This window comes from Cetorhinus maximus, chromosome 12, assembly GCF_964194155.1.
Source record: "Cetorhinus maximus chromosome 12, sCetMax3.hap1.1, whole genome shotgun sequence".
NCBI classification, from domain to species: domain Eukaryota; kingdom Metazoa; phylum Chordata; class Chondrichthyes; order Lamniformes; family Cetorhinidae; genus Cetorhinus; species Cetorhinus maximus.
The window spans coordinates 1654760-1674368 of NC_135890.1; the positions used below are offsets into that span (position 1 = coordinate 1654760).

General features: G+C 44.6%; 1 protein-coding gene across 4 annotated transcripts in view; it reads right to left on the bottom strand.

Moving 5' to 3' along the window:
• LOC144687164 (semaphorin-3A-like) overlaps positions 1–19609 on the bottom strand; it is a 432238-nt gene that overhangs the window by 120757 nt on the left and 291872 nt on the right. For all 4 annotated transcript variants that reach the window (XM_078552904.1, XM_078552906.1, XM_078552905.1 and 1 more), the window contains exon 5: positions 179–298. In XM_078552904.1, coding sequence (XP_078409030.1) covers positions 179–298 — 120 coding nt within the window. The remainder of the gene's footprint in view (positions 1–178; positions 299–19609) is intronic.

The window sequence follows — 19609 nt, forward strand, 5'->3', positions numbered from 1 at the left end:
ACAGTATCTTTGATGTTTGCTTTTCACCCAAGCCTATTAAATCAGAATAAGATATGAGCAATGGTATAGTCTGGGGCGAGACAAGCTACTCTGATTAGAATGATAATGTGAAGAGTACATCACAAAAAGTGCATTGGAAGAGTGAAAAGTAGGTGTAGAGAGGAAAAGGTTTATTTACCTCAGGTCGATGACCAACTTCAATGTAGGCACAGACTGGGTGATAGGCTCCAGTTCCACAGGCATACAGGTGGCTTTGGTTATAATGCTGCAGAACTCTGATGAAATTTGCACATTCTTTCTGCATGAGAGATGACAAGAAAGGAATTCAGGTGATCAGTCCAAGATTTTCTACTGGAGCTGTCTTCAGCTCAAGTAATTTTTGGATATTACTGACTATTTCTGGACCTGCTGTGGAAACATTAAAGTTTTCATTTCAGTAGTAAGACAGTTTTACTCCTTATTTTTGCAATAAACAGTGCAGAAGCTGGAAGATTTCCAGCCTTATTAACTACAATGTCTCCTGAAGTATCAAAAGCACAACTTTCTGAAGAATTTGTGGCTAACGGATAACAATTTGAGTTGTACAGTTCACACACAGTACAAGCATCAGAGCTGTAACTATATCAAATCACTATCATTTTAAGACAGATAAACATCTAACTACCATGGTCTGGCTGACTTGTAAGTGTTATTTACACAGGTGAACCCCTGCCTATCCTAAAACATTGGAATTGGAAAAGTTAACCATTTATATGTCAGAAAAAAATAATTGTTTTCAATTATGCAGTCAGCTGGGACATAATTCTAAGGTTAGGCTGAGGTGATGCAATGTTGAGATCATTCTGCAGATCCTGAACGTGTTTTAGATGCAGCCTGTTCTGATGGATTGTTTACACAATAGTCCGGAGTTCCTTGAAAACTTTCAGGCCAGTCATGAAACATCTACACTGTGTGCAGTTATCATAGGAGAGACTTTCCAGGAAATGACGGTGCAGTGATTCCCGCCGTTATGTACGCAATGGTAAAAATTCCTGGGACTTACTCCTGAACATTGCAAATTTAACCATTTATAGCTCCATCACCTATGAAATAAATGGTGATTGCGAATTTGCTGCATTAATGCTGCTTTGATGATTGCTATCTCTTAGACTGGACCAGGACAGTCCTGGTGAGGTGTCAATGCTGTGATCTGCTTTGAAAGGAACTGAATGGCAACATTTCATACAGAACCTCACTCAACACAATAGAAACAGCAGTAGCTTACTAAGAATTAAACTAACATTGCAGCAAAACATTTAGTAGAATACGCGCAAAATAACCGATAAATTGCAGAGTGTTTCGTGGTATAAATGTATGTGCTAAGGCTATCTATAAAAAAAAGCTTATTATTTTCTTGAGTTTTGCCTCACTGTGTAAACTACTATAAAATAACAAAGAACCTTTTGGATGGCACAAGGCATTGGGACATCTGGTTGATCCAGGTGATGATCAGAAATTGCTGAAACAGTGTTCCAAAGTGATTTCCATATTAAAAAGTTTGAAATTATTTTAGATATTAAAGTGGTGCAGTCATCCCGATACTGACCTTGATTATATACAGAGGAATAGGGTGCAGAGACATGATAGCCCAGAGCTTCCATTGCCCAGGGGTTCATAACCCGAAGATACCTCAGAAAATGCCCGGGAAATCCCAGCACAAGAACTACACAGGAATTTCTCGGGAAGTTTAAACTTCCAATGGGCAATTACCCTGCACCTGGAATCATCCAATACTCCGATTTAAGTCGGAGACTTCGGATGGTTCGGACTCTCTGAGCAGAATAGTTAGAAGGAAGCATAGAAACATAGAAACTAGGAGCAGGAGTAGGCCATTCGGCCCTTCGAGCCTGCTCCACCATTCAATATAATTATGGCTGATCATCCAACTCAATAGCCTGCACTTTCTCCCCATACCCCTTGACGCCTTTACAGTCCAGAAATCTATATTTCCTTCTTAAATATATTCAGTGACTTGAACTCCATAGCCTTCTGTGGTAGAGAATTCCACAGGCTCACCACCCTCTGAGTGAAGAAGATTCTCCTCGTCTCAGTCCTAAATGGTCTACCCCGTATCCTGAGACTGTGACCCCTTGTTCTAGACCCCCCACCCCCCGCCCCCAGCCCGAGGAAACATCATCCCTGCATCCATTCTGTCCAGCCCTGTGGGAATTTTATATGTTTCAATGAAATCTCCTCACATTCCTCTAAACTCCAGTGAATACAGGGCCTAGTCGGCCCAATCTCTCCTCTTTTGACAGTCCTGCCATCCCAGGAATCAGTCTGGTGAACCTTCGCTGCACTCCCTCTATGGCAAGTATATACTTTCTTAGGTAAGAAGACCAAAACTGCACACAATCACAGAATCACGCAGTGCAGAAGAGGTCCTTTAGCCCATCGAGTCTGCACCGACACGTGAGAAACACCTGACCTACCTACCTAATCCCATTTACCAGCACTTGGTCCATAGCCTTAAATGTTATGACGTGCCAAGTGCTCATCCAGGTGCTTTTTAAAGGATGTGAGACAACCCGCCTCCACCACCCTCCCAGGCAGCGCATTCCAGACCGTCACCACCTTCTGGGTAAAAAAGTTTTTCCTCACATCCCCCCTAAACCTCCTGCCCCTCACCTTGAACTTATGTCCCCTTGTGACTGACCCTTCAACTAGGGGGAACAGCTGCTCCCTATCCACCCTGTCCATGCCTCTCATAATCTTGCACACCTCGATCAGGTCACCCCTCAGTCTTCTCTGCTCCAATGAAAACAACCCAAGTCTATCCAACCTCTCTTCATAACTTAAATGTTTCATCCCAGGCAACATCCTGGTGAATCTCCTCTGCACCTCCTCCAGTGCAATCACATCCTTCCTATAATGTGGTGACCAGAACTGCACACAATGCAATATTTAAACCAGATGGATTTTCCAGCTGTGGCCTCACCAAGGTTCTATACAATTCCAATATGACCTCCCTACTTTTGCAATCTATGCCTCGATTGATAAAGGCAAGTGTCCCCTATGCCTTTTTCACCACCCCACTAACATGCCCCTCTGCCTTCAGAGATCTATGGACACACACACTAAGGTCCCTTTGTTCCTCAGAACTTCCTAGTGCCATGCCGTTCATTGAATACTTCCTTGTCAAATTACTCCTTCCAAAGTGTATCACCTCACACTTTTCAGGGTTAAATTCCATCTGCTACTTATCTGCCCATTTGACCATCCCGTCTATACCTTCCTGTAGCCCAATACACCAGGTGTGCTCTCACCAAGGCCCTGTACAGCTGCAGTAAGACATCCTTGCTCCTGTACTCAAGTCCTCTTGCAATGAAGGCCACATACCATTTGCCTTCTTAACTGTTTGCTGCACCTGCATGCTTGCTTTCAGTGATTGGTGTACAAGGACACCCAAGTCCCTTTGTACATCAACATTTCCCAATCTATCACCATTTAAATAATACTCTGCCATTCTGTTTTTCCTGCTGTAGTGGGAAACTTCACACTTATCCACATTATACTGCATCTGCCATGTACTTGCCCACTCACTCAACTTGTCTAAATTGCCTTGAAGTCTCTTAACCCTCTCCTTATTGCTCACATTCCAACCAAGTTTCATGTCATCAGCAAGCTTGGAAATATTACATTTGGTTCGTTCATCCAAATCATTGATATATATTGTGAACAGCTGGGGCCCGAGTACTAATCCCTGTGGTACCCCATTAGTCACCACCTGCCACTCCCAAAAAGACCCATTTATTCCTACTCTCTGTTTCCTCTCTGCTAATTAATTCTCAATCCATGCCAATATATCACTCCCAGCCCCATGTGCTTTAATTTTACACACTAACCTCTTAGTTGGACTTTATCAAAAGCCACTTCTAACTCCTGGGTAACTACAGGACTGACTCCAGTATCACTTCCCCCCTGCCCCCCCCACCCCCTCCCGCTCCCCCCCACTCCTCCCCCGCCCACCAATCCCTCTACTGGAGCCCCCCCATAACCCGCCGACTACCCAATACCTGTCAGATCCCCCACCCCTGACTACCCCCATCCCCCCGACCACCTGACTCTCCGCGACTAACCTCCATTCCACCTGCCACCTGACCCCTCCAACCACCCCCATCTCCTCAATCACCTGACCCTCCCCAACCTCCAAACCACTTGACTATGACCCCAACCCCACCCCTCAACAACCCTTCCACTCCCCCAACCTTTCATACCCCCGCACCAACAAACTTCTCAACTCCACCCACAAACGACCCTTCCACTGACCCGACTACCCTCCCAACCACCCAGCTACATCATCACCCCTACCACAGCCACCTTCCCAACCCCCAGACTATCCCTCCCACACTCCCGACTACCACCCCAACCACCGGACCTCCCATGGCTACCCCCACCCGGACCACCCTAACGACCCTGACCACCTGACTCTACCCCCGATCACTCAAACCCTTCACCCACTTGCCTTCTCCCTGGCTTCTCAAAGTGGCTGGCACCTTTAATCTTTCCTGCCTTAAAAAGTGGGCGTAGCCTCACTACCCCAACGCTGCTGCCCTGCACCTGGGAGGAGTCGGGAACCAGCAACACTGCATATTCCCCACCAGGCCTGAGTGGGTAGTCTGGGTGAGAAATGTGCAGTGCCCGACCTGGGAAAGTAAAAAGGAGCGACTGTGATAGCCACTGCATGGAATTTCTGGGCCAGTCAGTAATGTAATCATAACTTCATTTCTTGTTTCTGTGTTATCTTTTGTTAAAAGGAACAAACTAAAAATAGGACACCTGAGAAAAAAATGTGTGTACCAACCATGCGGCGCTGCACCTGTTGCATTACAAAGTCGTTGTTGCTTCAAACTTGTCCCTCAGTGAAGACAGTGGATTGGAATTGAATCCCCAGCTGGAATGTGTTACAAAGGCACTGTGCTTTTCACTCCTTGATCTCTTATAGAGTATAACAACTAGCATTAGATCTGAATTCCTGCCATAGGTTTCTTCGCTAGTTGGGTAAAGGGTGTCATCATAATGTTGGCTCGAACCATCTTTTCCACTGAATTTCTTTGTAAACTAAGGCAGTAACGAACTAATTTGTACTCAGGGAGTAGCTTTGCTCTGTAGCAGATACCAGACATTTCCCTTAACACTTACTAAAATGTCAAGGAAGTTTTCTTGATGATAATTGGAACGCTTTGGCTAGATTTACGTAAATCATGAGGCCTAGTGACAGCCCACACGAACAGTTTTAGGAGGTAACACTCAAGCTAATCCCCAGACAAATGTTTAAGATCTGTAACACTGATTAAGGAGTGTCATACAAGCTTCCCTGCCCAGTAATAAAAACAAGAGTACATCTGTACAAACATGCTCTACACAGAAGCATATTGGAAGAGAAGAAAGCCATCTGGACATACAAAAGCAGCTGGATTTAACAATTGATATATTTCACAGGGAAAATCATTTAAATTCAGTTTTGAAATTGTGGAATGAAATTATCATTAATTTACTGTAGCCTTGCCTTAATCAATCTGAAATTAAGTCCACAAACCATCTTAAAATCTGTTTGCTTCATGTAAACTACACATGAGACAGATAGCCATGCAAACAGGCTCATTTAATTCTCGCTCACAACCATAACGTGATGATCTGGGGCTGCATTGCAATGCACTCATCTGCTACTGCTGACTCTTCCACCATGTGCCTCTGCTCGGTGTCAGGCTTGGCTCAGTCAGCAACACTCTTGCATTTGAGTCAGAAGATTGTGTGTTCACGTCCCGCTCCAAAATTGGGAACAAAATTCGGGCTGGATTTTGGGAGTGCTGCACTGTCAGAGGTGTTCTCTTTCAGATGAGACATTAGACATAGACAAAAGACATAGGAGCAGAAATTCAGCCATTTGGCCCATCGAGTCTGCTCCGCCATTCAATCATGGCTGATAAGTTTCTCAACCCCATTCTCCCGCCTTCTCCCCGTAACCTTTGATCCCCTTACCAGTCAAGAACCTATCTATCTCAGTCTTAAATACACTCAATGACCTGGCCTCCACAGCCTTCTGTGGCAATGAATTCCATAGATTCACCACTCTCTGGCTAAGGAAGTTTCTCCTCATCTCTGCTCTAAAAGGCCTTCCCTTTACTCTGAGGCTGTGCCCTCGGGTCTTAGTTTCACCTACTAATGGAAACATCTTCCCCACGTCCACTCTATCCAGGCCTTTCAGTATTCTGTAAGGTTCAATCAGATCCCCCCTCATCCTTCTAAACTCCATCGAGTATAGACCCAGAGTCCTCAAAAGTTCCTCATATGTTAAACTTTTCATTCCTGGGATCATTCTTGTGAACCTCCTCTGAACCCTCTCCAGGGCCAGAACATCCTTCCTGAGATACGGGGCCCAAAATTGCTCACAATATTCTAAATGTGGTCTGACCAGAGCCTTATAAAGCCTCAGCAGCACATCCCTGCTTTTATATTCTAGTCCTCTCGAAATAAATGCCAACATTGCATTTGCCTTCCTGATTACCGACTCAACCTGCAAGTTAACCTTAAGAGAATCCTGGACTAGGACTCCCAAGTCCCTTTGCACTCCAGATTTCTGAATTCTCTCCCCATTTAGAAAACAGTCCATGCCTCTATTCTTCCTACCAAAGTGCATGACCTCACACTTCCCCATGTTGTTTTCCATCTGCCACTTCTTTGCCCATTCTCCTAACCTGTCCAAATCCTTCTGCAGCCTCCCTGCCTCCTCAATACTACCTGACCCTCCACCTATCTTTGTATCATCTGTAAACTTAGCCAGGATGCCCTCAGTCCCTTCATCTAGCTCATTAATGTAAAAGTGAAAAGTTGTGGTCCCAACACTGACCCCTGCGGAACTCCACTAGTCACCGGCCGCCATCCTGAGAAGGACCCCCTTATCCCCACTCTCTGCCTCCTGCCAGACAGCCAATCTTCTATCCATGCTAGTACCTTGCCTCTAACACCATGGGCTCTTAGCTTACTGAGCAGCCACCTGTGCGGCACCTTGTCAAAGGCCTTCTGGAAGTCCAAGTAGATAACATCCATTGGCTCTCCATTGTCTAACCTACTCGTTACCTCCTCAAAGAATTCTAACAGATTTGTCAGGCATGACCTCCCCTTGATGAAACCATGCTGACTTTGCCCGATTTTACCATGCACTTCCAAGTATTCTGAAATCTCATCCTTAATAATGGACTCTAAAATCTTACCAACGACCAACGTCAGGCTAATCACCTGTAATTTCCCGTCTTTTGCCTCACTCCCTTCTTAAACAGGGGGGTCACATTAGCGATTTTCCGGTCCTCTGGGACCCTCCCTGACTCCAGTGATTCCTGAAAGATCACCACTAACACCTCCACTATCTCTTCAGCAATCTCCTTCAGAACTCTGGGGTGAAATCCATCTGGTCCAGGTGATTTATCCACCTTCAGACCTTTCAGTTTTCCTAGCACCTTCTCCTTGGTAATGGCCACCATACTCACCTCTGCCCCCCGACTCTCTTGAACTTTGGGGATGTCACTTGTGTCTTCCATTGTGAAGACTGACGCAAAGTACCTATTCAGTTCCTCCACCATTTCTTTGTTCCCCACTACTACTTCTCCAGCATCATTTTCCAGCGGCCCAATGCCCACTTTTGCCTCTCTCTTACCCTTTATATATCTAAAAAAACTCTTGCAATATTCTTTTATATTACTGGCTAGTTTACCCTCATATTTAATCTTCTCCCTCCTTATTTCTTTTTTAGTTGTCCTCTGTTGGTCTTTGTAGGCTTCCCAATCCCCTGGTTTCCCACTGCTCTTCGCCACATTGTATGCTTTCTCTTTAGCTTTTATGCTGTCCCTGACTTCCTTGTCAGCCATGGTTGCCTCGTCCTCCCTTTAGTATGCTTCTTCTTCCTAGGGATGAATTTTTGCTGTGTCTCCCAAATTACTCCCAGAAACTCCTGCCATTGCTGTTCCAATGTCTTTCCTGCTAGGCTCATCTCCCAGTCAATTCTGGCCAGCTCCTCCCTCATGCCTCTGTAGTTGCCTTTATTCAACTGTAACACCATTACATATGATTCCAGCTTTTTCCTCTCAAATTGCAGGGTAAATTCTATCATATTATGGTCACTTTCTCCTAAGGGTTCCTTCACCTTAAGCTCCCTTATCAAATCTGCCTCATTACACATCACTAAATCTAGAATTGCCTGTTCCCTAGTCGGCTCCACCACAAGCTGCTCCAAAAAGCCATCTCGTAGACATTCCACAAATTCCTTTTCTTGGGATCCACTACCAACCTGATTTTCCCAGTCTACCTGCATATCGAAATCCCCCATGATCACTGTAACCTTGCCTTTCTTACACACCTTTTCTATCTCCTGGTGTATCTTGTGCCCCACATCCTGACTACTGTTCGGAGGCCTGTACATAACTCCCATTATGGTTTTTTTACCTTTGCAGTTCCTCAACTCTACCCACATTCTACATCATCTGACCCTACATCATTTCTTGCTATCGATTTAATTTCATTTCTTACTAACAAAGCAACCCCACCCCCTCTGTCAACCTGCCTATCTTTTCGATAGGATGTATATCCTTGGATATTTAGCTCCCAGTCCTGATCCCCTTGCAGCCATGTCTCCGTGATGCCCACCACATCATACCTGCCAATTTCAATCTGCGTCACAAGCTCATTTACCTTATTTCGTATACTGCGTGCATTCAGATACAACACCTTCAGTCCTGTATTTCCCGTCCCCTTTCTCATTGTCATCCCTTTATCTGATGTGCTTGAAGTTAGATTCCTAGCCCTTTCCAAACACTCTGTCCTATTTTGTGTTGTGGGGACTTTAATAGCCTCTCCTGGGCTCTCCTTTCTTTTCAGTTTTTTCATAATTTTCCATGAAGTTGAATCCACCCCCCCACACGCTAACCTGCTGCTTTGTTTCCCATTAGTCATACTTCTTGGAGTTTTACCCTTCCTTGCCCCCCCACTTTCTAGTTTAAATTTAAAGTCCTGTTGACCACCCTATTTACCCTTTTTGCTAGAACATTGGTCCCAGATCGGTTCAGGTGGAGACTGTCCCAACGGTACAGATCCCTCCTGTTCCAATACTGATGCCAGCGCGTTAAACAAAATTTTACCCCTCAGCCAATAGCTGGTCATTCATTCTCATTGCTGTTTGTGGGATCTTGCTGCTCACAGATTGGTTGCTATGTTTCCCCACATTACGACAGTCACTTTCCAAAGCACTTCAGAACCAATGAAGTATTTTGAAGTGTGTTTCAGGGTTGTGAAAGGCGTTATAAAAATGAAACTCTTTCTCTTGCCCTTTTCTAAGTTCTTCTGGTGACCTGGCCCTGCAGCCTCACAGACAGAAGGGGATAACACGAGCTATATAAATACCCCGTAGAAATGTTGGTGGAATATGGATATTCATGTATGATGCCGACGCACCTAAAACAGAGCCAGGAAATGCACCATCACTCACTATTATCCTCACAGAAATCAGCATTTGGTTTTCGGGTTTGGACACTGAGATAAGGGGATCTGCACCGGATGATTTGCAGAGCACATGGCTGGAGGAGATAGAACTGGAAAAATCCAGAAAGCTGCTCACTGGGGGAGGCAGCAACCTCTGCTGAAGTGTGCAGAGGTGCAGAATGTAGGGCCCCAGCCTTTAAAAGAAAAATGTCTTCTGCACCCCATCAATTTCTTACTGGAGTTGTGTCTCTAAATGGAGAGTGAGTGATTAAGATCTGGACTGTACTCTGATGGAGGCAGATTCAACCGTGGCTTTCAACAGGGAATTGGATGAGCACGTGGAGAGAAAATAAATTGCAGGGTTATGGGGAAAGGGCTGGGGAGTGGGACAGAGACCCAGCGCAGACACAATAGGCTGAATGACCTCCTTATGAGCTGTAGCTATTTGATGATTCTGTACTGGGCTCTGTTGCAGGGAACTACCACAAGATATGAGGAATGAACAGTTTGTGACTCAGGCAGTGCCCACGGATTCTGGCTCATAGCATTGAAAAGGAAGTTGGAAAGCAGTGAGCAAGTTTGAGGCCAACCATTCTGGATCCAAGAAAGATAAATCAGGGAATTTTTGAAATGGCAATGAACCAGGAAGGGAGAGGAGCAAAGCGATTTTGGAATCCAAATACACAAACCGTTAAAAGCTAGCAGACAGGTCAAAAAGCAAACAAAAAACTGAATGTGATGTTAGCCTTTATCCTCAGGAAGGGTATATTGGCCCTGGGGGGATGCAGTGTAGATTTACCAGAATGCAATCAGGGTTTCGAGGATTAAATGAGGGCAGATAGCAAAAAATTGGCTTGTATTCACTCAAATATATAACATTGAGGGGTAATCTGATTGAGGAAAATGTTATATGCCTATATGACGGTTCCCCTCTGTGTGTTCCTTATATATTAGGTGACGTGACAATGTGTAGCCAGACACACTGAGAATAGCAGATGCCTCACAAAATTGATCCGGTGACTGCTGAGACTATAGAAACAGAATCTGCCCTGCAATAGCATCAGGCCAACCAAATCTTTGTGATGGATTTGTGTGTGCGCTTTACCAACCCCCTGATTCAGCAAATAGCAATTCCAAATTGGAACTTGATTGTACAGGGACAGAGTCCCTGCCAATGGTGAATTATCCCAGCCACGGAAACAATGCAGGGAAAGGCCAGGAAACTAATCTCTGGCTTCAAAGGACTAATTTATGATGAAAGGTTGGAAGGGCTCTTCAGGCTTATAAGGAGGCAAATAAGAAATGGAACTTTATAAAGTTTTGGCAATATTGCAATATTTCAAGATAAATGATATCTGTGGGACAAGGAGCATCAGTGTAAATTGGCAGAAGACAAGTTGCAGACTGATGGCAGGAAGCAGTCATTCACACGGAGAGATGAATAGCTGAAATAGACTTCTGGATAAGATAGGAGAGAGATCAATATATTGGAATCATTCCAGAGGATCTTGGATGCATCATGATGGGAACAGAGTTTTCGATGTGAGCTGAAGGGGTTGATTGACCTTTCTGACCTGTATTTATGATGGAATTGCTGGCCGATATCGCAATAAAACTGCATTAATAATAGCTCAAAGAACCATCTAGGCACAGCTCACAGGTTTGATAGCTTACAGATGATTGACCACAAACCTGGCTGCATTGGGCTGCATGGAATTGACTCTTTTTAAGGAAGGAAATGAAGACAGTAAGAAATGAGACAAAAGCCACAATCTTGACAGGATTGTGAGGGTAGGCAGGAGGAGTTCAGAGTTTCAAAGGAAAAACCTGACAGTTTCTGTGTTCTAGAGTTTGGAGCCCACAGCGTGCAACTTATTTCCTTGCTAGGGTCCGTGCCGAAGGTCGGACTGATTAACTGGCTTCAAGTCGAGCATGAGCGGGGTGCACTCCAGAAAAGGCTGCAGGCCAAGGTAGGGAGTGCAGTTGGGAACGTAGAGAGTGCGATGTGATCCTGAACCTGGGAGGGGCTTTGCATGGGGTTGGGAATTCAAAGGATGGAAGATGGTAAGGCTGTGGGGCTGAGTGAAGTGCTCCTTCTTCTGGCCCACAAGCAGTGCTGTAAGGACACTGACCTTCTTTCCAAAGCTCTCCTCATCCCCTGGAGCTGTTGGGTTTCCAGAGGCCCAGGAAAACAGGCAGACCAGGGTTAAAGCCCTAAGACAGGTTGAAGGTGAGCCTCCTGGCCTCATTATAATAGTTAAGTAGTCAATCCGCCCCCGGGAGCAGACTGTCCACTCCCTATCTCACCTCCCTTAAACCTGGAAGTGGACGGGTTGGAGGTGGGCTGGGGTCAAATTTGAGATTTTGAAAATTTTAACATCTGACTCAACTGTAACCCACCCATTTTTGGGGGTTAAGATTCACCCTAAAAAGAAACAAATATTGCCAGAAATCTGAATCAAAACAGAAAGTGTTGGCAATGCAATCAGGTCACTGGCATCTCAAAGAGGAAGAAAGATGAACACACATGTGGAATCCTTCATTAGAAACTATAGAAAATAACACTGAAAACTATTTTCTCTTGCAGAATATTAACTGACCTGCTGTGAACATCTGAGTTGGAAGAGTATTAAATATTAGGCAGAGTGAATCACAGAATCACAGTGCAGAAGAGGTCCTTCAGCCCATCGAGTCTGCACCGACACGTGAGAAACACCTGACCTACCTACCTAATCCCATTTACCAGCACTTGGCCCATAGCCTTGAATGTTATGATGTGCCAAGTGCTCATCCAGGTGCTTTTTAAAGGATGTGAGGCAACCCGCCTCCACCACCCTCCCAGGCAGTGCATTCCAGACCGTCACCACCCTCTGGGTAAAAAAGTTTTTCCTCGCATCTCCCCTAAACCTCCTGCCCCTCACCTTGAAATGATGTCCCCTTGTGACTGACCCTTCAACTAGGGGGAACAGCTGCTCCCTATCCACCCTGTCCATGCCGCTCATAATCTTGTACACCTCGATCAGGTCACCCCTCAGTCTTCTCTGCTCCAATGAAAACAACCCAAGTCTATTCAACCTCTCTTCATAACTTAAATGTTTCATCCCAGGCAACATTCTGGTGAATCTCCTCTGCACCTACTCCAGTGCAATCACATCCTTCCTATAATGTTGCAACCAGAATTGCACACAGTACTCCAGCTGTGGCCTCACCAAGGTTCTATACAACTCCAACATGACCTCCCTACTTTTGTAATCTATGCCTCGATTGATAAAGGCAAGTGTCCCATATGCTTTTTTCACCACCCCACTAACATGCCCCTCCGCCTTCAGAGATCTATGGACACAGACACCAAGGTCCCTTTGTTCCTCAGAACCTCCTAGTGCCATGCCGTTCATTGAATGCTTCCTTGTCAAATTACTCCTTCCAAAGTGTATCACCTCACACTTTTCAGGATTAAATTCCATCTGCCACTTATCTGCCCATTTGACCTGATGCTGAGACTTCATGGGGTCCGGAGACAATGCTAAGAACTCCCAGGGAAACGCCCTCCCGATTGTATACCACTGTGCTGCCACCTCTGCTGGGTCTGACCTGCTGATGGGATAGGACATACCCAGGGCTGGTGATGGTGGTGTCTGGGACATTAAGGTATGATTGAATGAGTATGACTATATCAGCCTCTTGCTTGACTAGTCTGTGGATCAACTCTCCCATATTTGGCACAAGTTATAGTGGCATGCATTCAGGGCAGTGTGGCTGCGAGTGTCCTTAAACGTGATTTTGGACCCCATGAAACCCGATGGCATCAGGTCAAACATGGACAAGGAAACCTGCTGCTGATTACCACATACCGCCCTCCTCAGCTAATGAATCAGTGCTCCTCCATGTTGAACACTGCTTGGAGGAAGCACTGAGGGTGGCAAAGGCACAGAATGTACTCTGGGTGGGAGATTTCAATGTCCGTCACCAAGATTGGCTCAGTAGCACCACTACTGACCAAGCTGGCTGAGTCCTAAAGGTCATAGCTGCTAGACTGAGCCTGTGGCAAATAGTGAATGAATCAACAAGAGTGAAAAAACTACTTGACCTCATTCTCACCAATCTATCCATTGCAAATGCATCTGTGCATGATAGTATTAGTAGGAATGACCACTGCACAGTACTTGAGGAAACAGTTCCAATTTCACACTGGTTATACCCTCCATCATCTTGGGTGACTTTACAATTTTGATAAATGGGATAGATTCATAACACATCTAGAAGCTCAAAACTGGGCATCCATGAGGCACTGTGCGTTATCAGCAGCAGAATTGTATTTAATCACAATCTGTAGCGTCATGACACGGCATACCCTCCACTATACCATTACCTGGTTCAATGAGGAGTGCAGGAGAGCATGCAAGAAGCAGCACCAAATATACATAAAAGTGCAGTGGTATCCTAGTGAAGCGGCAGCACAGGTCTATGTGCATGCTGAACAGTGGCAGCAGCATTAAATAGACAGAGCTAAGCAAATCCACAGCCAACAGATCAGATTTAAGTTCTGCTGTCCTGCCACATCCTGTCATGAGCGGTGATGGACAATTAAACAGGGAACTGGAGGAGGAGGCTCCATAAATATCCCCAACCTCAATGATGGGAGAGCCCAACACGTCAGTGTAAAAGACAGGGCTGAAGCGTTTGCTACAATCTTCAGCCAGAAGTGCTGAGTAGATGATCCATCTCGATCTCCTCCGGAGGTCCCCAGCATCACAGATTAAAGAAACGGCTGAAGGCACTGGATACTGCAAAGGCTATGGGCCCTGACAATATTCCGGCAATAGTACTGAAGACTTGTGCTCCAGAACTTGCTGTGCCCCTAGCCAAGCTGTTCAAGTACAGCTACAACACTGGCATCTACCCAGCTATGTGGAAAATTGCCCATCTGTGTCCTGTCCACAAAAAGCAAGACAAATCCAACTGGACCAATTACTGTCCCATCAGTCTCCCCTCAACCATCAGTAAAGTAATGGAAGGGATCGTCATTAACAGTGGTTTCTAATGTCACTTACTCATCAATGACCTGCTTACCAATGCTCAGTTTGATTTAATCAGGGGCACTCGGCTCCAGACCTCATTACAGCCGTGATCCAAACAAGGACAAAAGAGGTGAGGTGAGAGTAACTTTACATTAAGCCAGCACTTGACCAAGTGTGACATTAAGGCACCTTTGTAAAATTGAAGTCAATGGGGATCAGGGGGAAAATTCTACACTGGTTGGAGTCATACCTAGCACAAAGGAAGATGGTGTGGTTGTTGGAGGTCAATCACCTCATTTCCAGGACATTAGTGCAGGAGTTCCTCAGGGTAGTGTCCTCCGCCCATCTTCAGCTGAGTCATCAATGACCTTTGTTTCATCATAAGGTCATAAGTGGGGATGTTTGCAAAATGTTCAGCACCATTCACGACACTCAGATACTGAAGGAATTCATGTCCAAATGCAGCAAGACCTGGGCAATATTCAAGCTTGGGCTGATTAGTGGCATGTGACATTCACACAACACAAGTGCCGGGCTAAGCTATCAAGAGAGAATCCATTTATCTCCCATTGACATTCAACGACATTACCATTGCTAAATCCCACATCAGCATCCTGAGGGTTACCAGTGACTAGAAACTGAACTGGACTAGCCATATCCACTCTATCAAAACCTTTCATAATTTTAACAACTTCTGTTAGGTCACCCCTCAGCCTTTCTTTTTTAAGAGAAAAGAGACCCAGCCTGTCAATCCTTTCCTGATCTGTATGCGCACACATTTCGGATATCATCCCTGTAATTTTTTCCTGCATCCTCTATAGGTGCTCTACAACCTTTTTATAATCTGGTGACCAGAACTGCACGCAGTACTCTGAGTGTGGTCTAACCAGTGCTTGATAAAGATTTAGCATAACTTCCCTACTTTTCAATTCTACCCCTTGAGAAATAATCCCAGCGATTGGTTTGCTTTCTTATGACCTTGCTAACCTGTGGAGCAACTTCCAGTGATTGGTGTATTTATACTCCGAGATCCCTTTGTTCCTCTATCCCACCAAGACGCACATCTTCCAAATAATGTGACATCCTTGTTCTTCCTTTGAATACCTCAATACCCCGGAATCTTCTATAAAGTGTTATAGATAAACATAGGGTAGATCTTACCAATATCCCTGTCCAGGTTAGCATTCAAATGGGAATCTCTGAGAGATTTAGAAGGGATTAATTTTACAGCCCATAAAGCAAAGCAAACACGCAATACAAATTCATACAAGATCATTTGAAGTGCAATAAAGCTTTAAATGTGTGTGTTCAACATGAACATTCCTCTGTCAAAACAAGTGATGGGTAATTTCACATCACATCACCTTTCTTATGGTCGACTTATTACTTCAGTATATCGAACCCTGCAGTTTCAAGTAAGGAGAGTTTGGAAATTGTTTAATTGGGTGATTTTCACGTAATTTCCTTAAAACTCTGCTGAAGTTCAGGCAGTGCATGGTCATCTTAATTTAAACATAAACCATCCTGGTTGATCCATTTCAAACCTCTTATTAGTTCAGTCTAAGTTATTGAGTCCTGTCACATAATGAATTAACTGCCTGAATTTATTCCATCAATAACATCACTGAGCCTTCAATTTATTCTGCCTATGTTCAGCATCTTTTAAAAGCTGGTTGGCTCTGACAGTGCTGTATGCTTGAGGTAAGCACAATTCATAAAGCTTCCACCATAAAAAAAGGAATGGCAAAATATTGAATAAACAAATGGGGAAAATAAAGCAAGCAGATTGAGAGAATCAGTGATTCAGTGGGTTGAATAGAGAATGCAAGTGGTGCAGAGACCCTGAAATATTTGGTCAATGATTCATTCTTGTGTAATGGATCATATCCCAATCATTATTATTGGCAGCACTCTCACCTCTGAGTCTGATGATTGTGATTCAGGTCCCCTCCCAGAGTTTGGAGCACAAAGTCAGTATTGAGGAAGCAATACACTATTAGAGATGACAGCTTTCAGACAGGACATTAAATGGAGGTCCAGTCTCCCATGGCACTATTGCAAAGAAAAGCATTGGAATTCTCCCCAGTATCCTGACCAATATGTATCCTTCAACACCAAAACACATTGTCTGGTCAATATCACATTATTGTTTGTGTGGGGGAGGTGAGGGGTCAGGGTGTCTGTGCGTGTGTGTGTGTGTGTGCAGGAGGGTCATTATCTGGTCATTATCACATGGGCGCTTGCTGTGTGCAGATTGGCTGCCTTGCCTCCCACAGTGAGTGACTGCTGTTCACAAGTACTTCAATATCTGTAAAGTGTTTTGGGTTGTCCAAAGGAGCTATGTAAATACACAATTTTCTTTCTTTTTCATTCTAGTGGTGCATATACAACCAAACAGCTGCGGTATAAGAGGGTTAGGGTACTGAAAATCCAGTAACTGCCATTTTATTTCTTGATAGGAATCTTGATTCGATTTTTGTAGTTAGATCACTACAAGATCAGCCTGTGGCCAAGTTAAACCACGGGATAGGAGTCTAGAAATGTGTTTGTACTGCGCATGTTTTCAAGGCGTAAACGTGTACAGCAGGTGCTAAAAGTCTGATAGTAAAGTTTCAGCAAGATGGGCCATGAATCCTACCATGGCAGCTGAATTTAAATTCTGGTCTGGCCTATATGCGACTCCAGATTCACAACACTGTTGTTAACTGGCTTCTGTAATGGCTGAGAACGACACTAATTTGTCAGGAAGGCAGCTCACCACCACCTTCCCAAGGACAATTTGTGATGGGCAATAAATACAGGCCTTGCCAGGGATGCCCACATCCTGAAAATGAATTAAAAATATAATAAACTTGTTCAGCAACTCATGGTGCTAATGCACAGCAAGGAATAGCAGAGCTATTTAAAACTTCATCCATTACATGAAGGTGAGTAGCTATTTGCCTTTGTTTCTGGGTGTTTTTAGGCCACTTTTCTGCTTCTACAATAAATTTCCAAGTTCTACTTATAGACATTTGCTTCTGCTTTTTTGATTTCAAAACAGTTTTGCTGCAGTCACGGGCAGCCTGATGGTTCTGGAGCACACAGCAGTCTGGTGGTTCTGGAACACAAGAACAGTCTGGTGGTTCTGGAGAACACGGAGAGTCTGGTGGTTCTGGAACACACAGGCAGTCTGGTGGTTCTGGAACAAATGGACAGTCTGGTGGTTCTGGAGAACACGGAGAGTCTGGTGGTTCTGGAACACACAGGCAGTCTGGTGGTTCTGGAACACACGGACAGTCTGGTGGTTCTGGAACACACGGACAGTCTGGTGGTTCTGGAGAACACGGAGAGTCTGGTGGTTCTGGAACACACGGACAGTCTGGTGGTTCTGGAACACACGGACAGTCTGGTGGTTCTGGAGAACACGGACAGCCTGGTGGTTCTGGAGCACACAGCAATCTGCTGGTTCTGGAACACACAGGCAGCCTGGTGGTTCTGGAGAACACGGAGAGTCTGGTGGCTCCGGAGCACACAGTCTAGTGGTTCTGGAGAACACGGACAGTCTAGTGGTTCTGGAGAACACGGACAGTCTGGTGGTTCTGGAGAACACGGACAGTCTGGTGGTTCTGGAGAACACGGAGAGTCTGGTGGTCTGCTTTGGTGTTGGAGCACAAGGGAGAGCAGCAAAAAAATGGAGTAAGCTGGAACTATTGGGTGAGGAGAAGAAGGGCACTTTTCAGATCAGGTCTGCAGGAGCACTTCCTGAGGGAGGAGATCAGGGGCTGCTCCAGTCACACTGATTCTCAACGCTCCTAAGGCTCTGTGCAGGGACAAAGTGCAGGAGTGATATGATGCTTTGCAACACAGCCACGATGGCAACTTTCTCGGCTTCCATGGCAGTAGAATTTAAAGGTGCTATCCCTGAAACTTCAGTAAAGTAGAGATGGGAAAGCTGCTTATTATTTTAGGTTAATACCTCATTCATTAAGCACCAGGCGAAGAAACATCCGAGAGTTCATTGATCTGTATTAATGGATTTGGCTGAATAGATCCCAGGGATGTGGATATAGTGATACATGACAATATCAAAAGTTTAAAATATTGCTTGGGGTGATTACCATTCAGATTGCAGACAGAAATTCGGCTGGTACTCTCCACTGCACCATTCACCACCAGAATGCAAAAAATTAGACCAGTACAAAAAAATTCCACTGATACATCCTATTGGAATAAATGTCAATAATCACAGATAAACACCACAACCATTCTGTGAGAAGCCCCTTGACATTTGTGCAGTCATTCAGATATTCTATGTTTCAAACATTGAATCATTAGTTCTGTGTACTTTAAGGATTTGACTTTATGGACTTTAAATACAACTAGGTTCTTTTAGACAAAGATTGTAAATTGCAGAGTTTCAGGTAGAAGGAATCAGTCACTGACAGAAATCAGTAAATCGGAGAGACTCTCTGATAGGCTGGATTATAACATTGTCCTTTCACTTCCTCGGCTGGGTTGGATTGAGTTTGTGCTGGTGGGGGTGAAAGCTTTCACTTGAAAGGGTGAACATTAAAACCTTATTAACCAGCAGAGATTTTCACAATTAAAAGCCATTCCATTCCAAAGGCCCATTGCTTCAGACCATGGCATGAGTTCCGACTTTAACCCTTGACTTTTCAACGGGTGAGCAGCCTTCGTCCGTTTATGTCAGAGGCTCAGGCCTCAGAATAGTTCAGGCATCATGCCAGCAAAGACAACACAACTGACTTCACGTCCATTTCAGGTGAAAGTGTTTCTAATATATTTTTACAACAAACGGCAAAAGCAGAAAAATAACTGTCTGCCAAACTAGTAAGTATTTAATGAATTCACATGACGTTCTTTGGATTGCTATCTTAATGCATTTATTTTAAACGAATTAGCACCTGCACTAAATCGGTAGGAATATGTTGTCAACACATTAAACACTTGTTCACTAACATTGTGAACATCCATTTCTAAAGTTAGAGCTTTCCCAATGTGACCTGCCCTGGATCATTATTCTCCCTCACGCAGTGTTGCTATTTTGAAGCTCATTAACAACTTTCACCTCTTATGCA